The sequence below is a fragment of the Alternaria triticimaculans genome, assembly GCF_023758025.1.
Source record: "Alternaria triticimaculans strain BMP 0046 chromosome Unknown scaffold_15, whole genome shotgun sequence".
Taxonomy (NCBI): Eukaryota; Fungi; Ascomycota; class Dothideomycetes; order Pleosporales; family Pleosporaceae; genus Alternaria; species Alternaria triticimaculans.
This window is the reverse complement of record NW_026055972.1, coordinates 232,440-241,394: the sequence shown is the minus strand read 5'-3', so window position 1 is coordinate 241,394 and position 8,955 is coordinate 232,440. Positions and strand designations below refer to the sequence as shown.

General features: G+C 51.6%; 4 protein-coding genes across 4 annotated transcripts; 1 reads left to right on the top strand and 3 right to left on the bottom strand.

Annotated features, from left to right (window-relative positions):
* Positions 1-18: 18 nt before the first annotated feature.
* On the bottom strand, positions 19-1,888 carry J4E78_008486 (uncharacterized protein; the record flags this gene model as incomplete). The annotated part of the gene is made up of 2 exons (XM_049369087.1): positions 19-1,362; positions 1,883-1,888. The coding sequence occupies 2 exons, from the start codon at positions 1,886-1,888 to the stop codon at positions 19-21; spliced, it is 1,350 nt and encodes a 449-aa protein (XP_049219154.1).
* Positions 1,889-3,917: 2,029 nt separating this feature from the next.
* On the bottom strand, positions 3,918-4,871 carry J4E78_008485 (uncharacterized protein; the record flags this gene model as incomplete). The annotated part of the gene is made up of 3 exons (XM_049369086.1): positions 3,918-4,008; positions 4,190-4,577; positions 4,775-4,871. The coding sequence occupies 3 exons, from the start codon at positions 4,869-4,871 to the stop codon at positions 3,918-3,920; spliced, it is 576 nt and encodes a 191-aa protein (XP_049219153.1).
* A 488-nt stretch (positions 4,872-5,359) lies between these two features.
* Positions 5,360-7,276, top strand: J4E78_008484 (uncharacterized protein; the record flags this gene model as incomplete). The annotated part of the gene is made up of 3 exons (XM_049369085.1): positions 5,360-5,728; positions 5,780-6,226; positions 6,428-7,276. The coding sequence occupies 3 exons, from the start codon at positions 5,360-5,362 to the stop codon at positions 7,274-7,276; spliced, it is 1,665 nt and encodes a 554-aa protein (XP_049219152.1).
* A 41-nt stretch (positions 7,277-7,317) lies between these two features.
* Positions 7,318-8,730, bottom strand: J4E78_008483 (uncharacterized protein; the record flags this gene model as incomplete). The annotated part of the gene is made up of 3 exons (XM_049369084.1): positions 7,318-8,024; positions 8,090-8,420; positions 8,596-8,730. 3 exons carry the CDS (start codon positions 8,728-8,730, stop codon positions 7,318-7,320), a joined length of 1,173 nt encoding a protein of 390 aa, XP_049219151.1.
* Positions 8,731-8,955: the final 225 nt, after the last annotated feature.

The window sequence follows — 8,955 nt, the reverse complement described above, 5'->3', positions numbered from 1 at the left end:
CGGAATGACAACATGACATCATAGCGTAGCACTCTCCCTGCTGCCCTTCTTCTCCTCTTGACGATCTAATCGCACCTCCAGCGGGCCCAAGTGTCGCTGTGAAGCTACTGCTCCTCTCAATACAGCGTAGAAGTAGATTCCGGTCAGCACCTCCGGCCTTCCATTCCGCTGCACACTCTGCGTCTGATCTTGCAGCGCTGCGTCCGTATTCACTGTCGGGTCGCTGGGAGATGTCGCCTTCATCGCTTTCTTGTCCTTGCATATCCAGACGTTGCCTAGCATTAACGCAGCGAGGATGCTGAGGGCTAAAAATGGCAAAATGGAGATGAACGACCAACTAATAGCGTTGGCGGCAGCAGATCGGAAGCGTTCCAGATCTTCCAACGAGAGGTCGCTGATAGCATTCAATGCGGTGGGTGAGTTGACGTCGAATCTAGATGACCCTTCGCTACCGACGAAGTAGGCCGACATCTTGTTCTGGAAGACCGAGCCCATCACCGTCAAAGCTATGGTTCCACCAAAAGGACCAGCGAAGCTCAAAAGGCCGAGAATGACAGCGATCTTGTCCCGGTACATTCCTGTCAGGTGTAGGTTCTCTGGCATAAAGCGGATGCCAGTACCGAACCCGGCGACGCCCATGAGCACTTTGACAGCGGTCCTCTGGCGAGCACGTATAGCCCATGATAGTGCTCCGATGCTACCTGTCTCTACGATTGTACCGATCAATAAGGGCCAGATGGTCTGTCGAGGGTGTACGTTGCACATGATAATGGCAGTGTATACGCCGATACCGATCCCGGGAACGTAGAACAGCAGCTGGAGCCCAGCTTTACCAGCGTCGAAACCCTCAACAAGAGTGAAGTAGATACCGGCGAAGTAGAAGCAGGCGTAGAGAGCTGCACCTGTTGCTGCGGAGATGATACAGACTAGGGTCACATCCTTCTCGTGAAAGAGTTGGTATGGCACCACGGGCATGATCCGTGGAAGCCGTCGCGCGAGATGTCGGCCCGGCGCCATGTATCGTTGGTACACCACGAACACTACCAGCAAGAATGGGCCGGTGATAAGCGGTGTTAGGACGGCTGGTGATGTCCAGGCATAAGCCGAGCCACCCCAACTGGTCGCCAGGATAATCAGCGCCACTCCAACGACGAACGTTCCCACGCCGATCAGGTCGATACACGCGCATCCATCGAGGAAAGACCTAAGAGAAGTCTGACCCGACTGCGGATGAGCCACCGAGTACCTCCCCTTCTTCAGATCAGGTCGCAGGAACGCAATAGTGAGGATGCTTATTGCGCTCAAGGCGGACAAGAGCACAAAGACATATCGCCAATGCACATTCGTCATGTAGCCTCCGATCTGATTACCTGTTAGCAGTAATAAGCTCAGCTGCTAAGAGTCATACCAAAGGTCCAGTTGCATACGCAATGCCGATCAAGAAGTGAAAGATGCTAGTATTCAACGCTTGCTCTTTCAGGGACACGTTGTCCGCCAAGATGATGAGAGAGCATGTAGACATGCCGGCCGTCCCCACACCCTGTAGTGCTCGACCAAGTACCAAGATTGGCCAAATTTGTGCGCTTGTACAAAGGACGCCGCCCAAAGTCATAATTATAACAGCAATCTGCAGGGCTGCGTACCATCCGAAGACATCAGCTATCTGGCCGAACAAGGGGACGAACGCAGTGTCTGTGAGTGTGAAGGCTGTGCCGATCCAGCTTATCTGGTTCAAAGCTTCTGTTTGATAGTAAGCATGTACACTGGCGGTCCTTGGAGAGAGTACTTACGGAAATGAGAGGCGATGAACGGCTGCGCTGTGGCGACAACAGTTAGATCCATACTCGCGGTATAGAAGCCTGGCAACAGCAGTAGGAGAAACTTCCATCGTCGCGCTTGAGTTATCCATGTTTCTCTGCTAGTAGCCGCAACAATACTAGCTGCGATGAACTCAGGTTGGTGTTCTTGGCCAGACTGCGAGGGCGCCGTCATCGTACGGTGAAGGAATTGTGGGACGTCGTTTTTGTAGACCTTAGAAGGTGTTATACGAAAACTATACTGATGTACACATCAATGTATGTTTTAATCCTGGCTTCGAAGTCTACGTCTTTCTTATAAAGAATGATGCACGTCTCTACCATAGAGTGCCAAGTGTATTGGCGAAGTGTTGACGAGTGCGAGAGGTCGGTGGCGCAGGCCAAGCATGTCGCATTCGCTAGCACCGGGCTTCAGGTGCGATTCTCAGTCTAAATTCGCATTCGCTAGATCGTTCGCATTACACGGGACGTTGTATCTTCTGGGACATTTATATGACTGACGTCAACTTCGAGTGTCTCTCTTGTGTGTTGCATAGTCTTGTAGGCGCAGTGAAGGCACAATCCAGGAATTTGAGCTCTTGTAAAAGATTCCTTGGCTCAAACTAGTACGAGGCCTGAGCAAGATCATCGGAAGTGAGCGAACATGACCGCAGATTACTACTACATGATATTGAGACGAAGGAGCGTTATTAACATTAGACTAAAGATTAACAAACACGATAGATGAAGGAAGTGAGAGCAACGCCAACCATCCTCAGCCTATTCGTGAGATGATGTGAGCTCCGCGAACCGACCTTAAGTCCCTCTGGTAGTCGTTCATCCTTGCAGAGAAGATGCGAACGAGATCGGCAACATTCTGATGAAACTTCTTGCGCTCAGCGTCGTTCGGGAACTCGAACCGAAGCCAGTACATGTCTCGCACGCGCACCGCACCGGCATCGGAGGATGACCAGTGAGCACCGACAGCCGCCAGATTCCAGCTGTTGAGCCCTTTCTCCGCATAAAATCGACGAGTTAGCAGTGGTGTACCAGATCGCTCTAGCACACTGACTGTACAGTTGGCTTTGGTGCTTCGGCAGTCGCAGCTTTTTGGCTCGATCTTCGTACGCTCGTCGAGCTCAATGGCTAGAAAGGATAACTGCCCTGTATCTGGCTGTTTGAGAAATACCACAAGTAATGGCAGCTCTAGGTGTGTTAACTGCACTGCCCTGACTGCAGAGCCCAGTGATATCTCTTGTGAGTGAGCGCTGGAGATGTTGCTCATGATACTGAACGTCGAGGTGAAAGTCCGTTCGCTGAGTGGCTCAGGACTCCATGCACCCGATACAGTTTCTGGAGAATTGAACAGGTCCTCTGACGACTTGCTGTATTGGTGCTGGGACGCAGGTCTCTTTTCGAAAGAAGCTTTTTTCCACAACTGTATGTTCCCGATCTCAGTCAGTACGTCGGTGGTCTTGCTTGGTCTACCTTCGGATGCGCCACTGTTCGTTGGGAAGCCCTGCCCTTTCACGAGGGATGTGACTATCACAGTTCTCCTTCAAACGTGTCAGTCTTGTGCAGGCATAGAGTTTAAGTGCTGCTTGCGCGACAAGTTTGGTAGGCTAATAGCTACCCACCTTTGATGTACGCATCTGTAGCCCGTAATGAGGTGTTGCAACCTGAACAAGTCGGTACATGAGCGAAAATCTGGAGTCAGGCCATTTGTATCATCAGGCGAGCTCTGCAGCTTTACGCTACAAGAAGCATCTTGCGAGCCTGGAACTTTCGGTATTGCATACACAGGGACTAGGAAAACCGTCCTTGGGTCAAGGTTGAGTTTTTGTGTTACTCTGTCCCTGGAACTGCCACCAGTGCATGGTGTTGTATTCGTAGTGGTGTCTTCCACTCCCAACGTCCCATCCATGTTACGCACTACGCGAAAGGTATGTGTCTGCGTACCGGAGACAAGCGAGATGTCTAGAAGAACCCCAAGATTCGTTTCGTGCACGTTATCGTTAATGGGGATAGGTCTCGGCCAGATAGCAAGCATTTCCTCGGGAGACCGCATGATGGTAGATAGTCGGGGGCGCGCGATTGGACTGCTGGCGATTCGAGCGCACTCTATGCGAAGTCGTCTATCCGTTTCCCTGATGCACCTATCATAGAGACCGCCTGGATTTGAGCTTTGAATACTTGACCAATCGTGTCCTTCCTTAATCTTGTCCATTAGCCATATGCTTTTGAGAAGGCGAAGATATGATGTCGCATCTCCATCAGGATGAGCGCCATTGAAATGGTTGCAAAAGGCTTCTAGGCCTTCTCTGACTGATACTTGCGGCCCGTCAGATGTTTTCTCCCAGTCAAACGTATACAATAAAGAACATTGCTGTAACTCCGCCGCGAAGCGCTTGGCAAGCTCGACAGGGACTTCTATATCTCGCTTGATCACCGGATGATACGCGTCGGTGCGTGAATCTCGACTAGCAACAAGTAGGTGCTTCAGCTCCTGAATTCGCTCCGCAAGGTCTTGGTGTTGTTCATTGTGGAGATCCCGCAGCTGTGTTTGGACATGAATGTTGAACGCGTCGAGAACGAGACCAATCTTGACGGTGTGGAATTTCAGCCGCTCAGTCAAATCTCTGACCTGCGCATCCGAGTTCAGGTTGTAGATGATGTTGGTGATGAAGCCGTCTTTGCCAGTACGAAATTTGCTGACGCCATTGAGCAACTTCTGACTTTGTTCCAGCGTCAAGCGGAAGTTACCCACGATATCGGTCAGAGCTGTGGTATCATATAACTCAGAACCATAGCTCTCGAGCCTTCCGTTTTCTAAGCCGGTGTTCGCGGTTCTGACGATGGATTCGATGGTGTTGAGACTCCAGTGCAGCCGGAACAACGCGTCGCCAAACTCGAGATACCGTTGCGCTAAGACAATACGGTTAGCGCGAAAACGCGGTGCGGTGGCTGGGAGGACGAACGCAGCGACTTCTCCTTCGTAAACCCCTTCTCGTATATGATCCACGATAATTTGATGGCGCCGCAAATGAAGCTGAGTACACCGAAATCCCACGGCATGTTACCGATGGTTGCAATGCTTTGAGAAGATGCAGGCTTAGGGACCGACAACGATACCTCAGGAGCTGTCTGTCGTTATCTGGCACACGCGCATCCCTTCCTCAGACATCCCCTGCATCTACTCGACTGTGGCAAGCGATGCTTTGTTCACTTTCGGATTTAGCCTTGCCTCCTACGCAAAGTGGCTGTCTATCGAATTTCGAAGCGACCTTGTGGCTGCTGTTCACATGGCAAGTATCGTTAAGTAAGGAGTCGCAGCTCCGCGGTGCGAAGGCTCTAACAATCGACGGAAAAAGTAAAGCTACCAGCAAGGGCTTCAAAAACTAGCTCTCCTCCCGGGTGATAACTAATGCATGAAACTCAAGGGATAAATCATTCAGATACCATTACCGGCTTCTTGCTGGACGGCTACTACTGTAGCTAGGTACTACTTATCCAACCGGATTCCTAAGCTTCACCAGCTCCAAATCGATGCTCATTACCGAACGATGGACGAATCATGTAGCGTCCAATCGGGAGACCGCAGCCTGTGCTTAGACGAACAAGACCGCGCATACCTCGAGGCTTTGAACGACAAAGATGTTGTCGCTACGAAAAGCACGCCGAATCCTCTAGGTCTCTTCTCAGTAGTGGCCTTCATACTCCAGCAAGTCATCGGTACTGGCATATTCCGAACACCATGGACCGTTATGCAGGCCACCGAGAGCCCGGGAATCACGCTTTGCTTTTGGGCTTTCGGTGGGCTTGCAGCCATCGCGGGTTCTATATTGTACATCGAGTTGGGCTTGACTACACCTCGGCATTCAATTGATGGCGAAAGAGTGCCGGTTGTACGCAATGGTGGAGACATGAACTACGTGAGTGCAGAACTGCAAGCCTGCCACTGATACACGGCTGACCGCGACTAGGTGAACTACCTTATCAAGCGACCCAAGTTCTTCGTCTTTTCTTTCTACGCAGTCAACTACGTGATCATTGCTTCGAGCGCAGCCAACGCATTGACTTTCGGCGACGACATAATAGGCTCTCCAGGTTCCGATAGAGGTGCAGCTAAGGATGCCGCGGCACGATGTCTCGCGATAATGGCAGTAACGCTTCCATGCTTCTTGCACGCGTTCACTCGACGTGGGGGTATCCTTCTCAACAACGTCATCGTCGTTGTTAAGATCGCCATTCTTTGTGTGTTCCCCATCATGGCGATATGTGTATTGGCCGGTGTCGCGCATACGAATCACGCAACAGCCAATATGGGATACAAGAATTCATTTGCGCGGACGCACGGAAACGCCGACAGCTATACGCAAGGCATGCTAGCGGTCTTTTACGCCTATGGGGGGTACAACCAAGCCAACTATGTAAGTCTTAATCAGTCTGACGATCCATCGACCTACACTTACGCATACTCAGATACTCTGCGAGGTCCACAGACCACGCAAGAACTTTCCCAAAGGCATCATCATTGCTCTCGGGATGATCTGCATCTTATACATGCTCGTCAATGTCAGCTACGTAGGTAGCCACATAGTCAGTTCCCAGATCTTCGCTGACGCACTCAGATGATTGTAGTCAGCAAAGAGCAACAACTTACATCTACCGACGTAGCCCTCGCTTTCCTCAACAACGTCATCGGCCCCAAACACGCTTCTGCAATCCTCGCCATCTTCACGACCATCAACAGCTTCGGCAATGTCATCGGCATGACCTTCACGCTTGCCCGCGCCAAGCAAGAGATAGCGAAAGAAGGCGTTCTACCATTCGCCAAGTTCTTCGGCGAGAACCGCATTCTCTTTCGCAAATACCGCGAAAAACACCATTCCAGCCAGTCCGAGCCCACTCCGCTAGGCGCGTTATTTCTCCACTGGGTATGCGCCGTGTTTCTCATACTGGTAACCTGGCCCATGAAGCCCTCGTCTGCGTACAGGATCCTCGCAAACCTGTACGTGTACCTCGTCGACATCATCCCCACGTTCATCATGGCAGTCGGCATGTTGTATCTTCGCTTCTTCACGAAGTGGTCTCTCAAATCGCCCCTCCCAACGTGGTTGAGTGTCACCGCTGCTCTGATCTATGCTATCGCGGGCGGCTTCCCCTTAGTCGCAGTCTGGATACCACCGTTTCAATACTCAGACCTCGACGTTCACGACATCATTCCCGGGCTTCCTTGGTACGCGACCGGCATGTTATCGTGGATCATGCTCACGTGCTGTATTGTGTACTGGGTCTCTTTTCGCTTCTGCCTACCGCGCATTGGGCCTAGAAAAGGCAAAGAATTCGTGGTTGAGAGGGAGCCGGTGTTTCGTATGCAGAATGCGGAGAGGGTTCAATGGCACGAGATTGTGCTGCATAGCTGGGTCATCAAGGCCCAGCCTGAGAAGAGGAGGGGGTATATGTTGGATGATCTTTGAGATGAGCTTTTCAAAGACATGCAGCACGGACTAATCATACCCTACACATCCTCCTTCCCCTTGAACTCATTGGGCTGTACCATAACCCTCTTCTCCCTCAGCCCCTCCCTCTCCCTCTCCGCCTCCTCCTCCTCTTCCCTCTTCTTCCTCCTCAAATACTGACAAAACTGACTGCGATCCCTCATTCTGCCACCCCACCTCACAAACACAAACGGCACAACACACAGCGCCAGACTGAAGAATCCCAGCAAGCTTGTCGCCCAAGCCACGCCCATAGTCCTATACATCGGTTTCGCAGCAAAAGGCAACACAGCCCCAAACGAACTACGCGATAAACTCGCTGCTGCCATCGCACTCGCAGCGAAGACTTCGTATGCGTCGACTAGATAGTTGAGTAAAGCCATGAAAAGACACAGATATCCCATTCCAAACAGTATACCCGCGAGCGTAGGGACAATCCAGTGGATACTCTCTCTACTCGTCCAGCCCAGCCAGAACGCGCTGATAACGAAGAACGGGCCAGCGATGCAAGCGAGCGGCAGCCTCCGCATCTCTTCGTTGCGCGACCAAGGGCGATTGAGGCGTTGGGCGCGGGCCAAGTACCAGTCCCACGACAAGTAGATGCCAGCGGAGATGAGGGCGCCGACGCCGATGGGGAGGAAGGCGAGACCTGTTTCACCGGCGTTGAAGTGGTAGATTCCGGTGAAGATTATGGGGTAGGATTGTAGGAATATGTAGAATATGGCGTCTTTGGGGGTGGGGGTTAGTAAGGAGATGGGTTTGTGCAGGGATGGTAGGGGAAGGTTGGCTTACAGGCGTAGCTTAGATATAGACATGTGAATAGAACGAGAGGTTCGAAGCAGATCATTCTTAGTGGCCTAGTCAGGATGACGGTGACGATGTGGTTCAAATCCGTCTTCTCCAATTCAAGTGGCGCAATGATATTCTCATTACCCGTCTCCTTGCGTAGTCGCTTTGCGCGCCGCTTTAGGATCGTGGGACCGTATGTTTCGTCGAAGAAGTAGAACAGCGGCCATGTTGCTCCGGCAAGTATGACCCCGATCCAAAAGGCCCAGCTCCAGGATATCACGCTGATGAAGCCTGATATCGGGGGTCCGAGAATGGGTCCGAATGTTGTTGCGGCCTGTTATACCTTGATTAGTTCTTCTTTCCTTCTGCTAGAGTTCGTTATGAGGAAGGGATTAGGAGCCACATACCATGAAAATCGCCATACTCCTTCCCCGATACTTAGGATTATGATAGATATCCGCGCAGATCCCCCCAACAACACTGATCGCGCAACTCCCTCCCACACCCACCAACAACCTGAAGATGACGAGCGAAGCGAAGTTTGGTGAGAGCGCCGAAGCGATGGAGAATATTGTGAAAAAGGCAAAGGATATCACCATGGTTCCTTTGCGGCCGTAGGATTCTGAGAGAGGGCCCCAGAGCATGGGACCGCATGCGTAGCCAACTAGATACATGGATGTGGGGAGGATGAGCGCATATTCGTTGGTTTGGTTGAAATGGCGAGATATTGGAGCCGTGGCTCCGGCTGCTAGGCTGGAGGTCATGGTGCTGTTCATCACTTTGTCTGGTTCAGCTGAGTTGTCAAAAGAAGGATTAGGGTGGCTTACCACTCATGATAGCAACGACGAGGGCGTAGATCTTCTTCCACT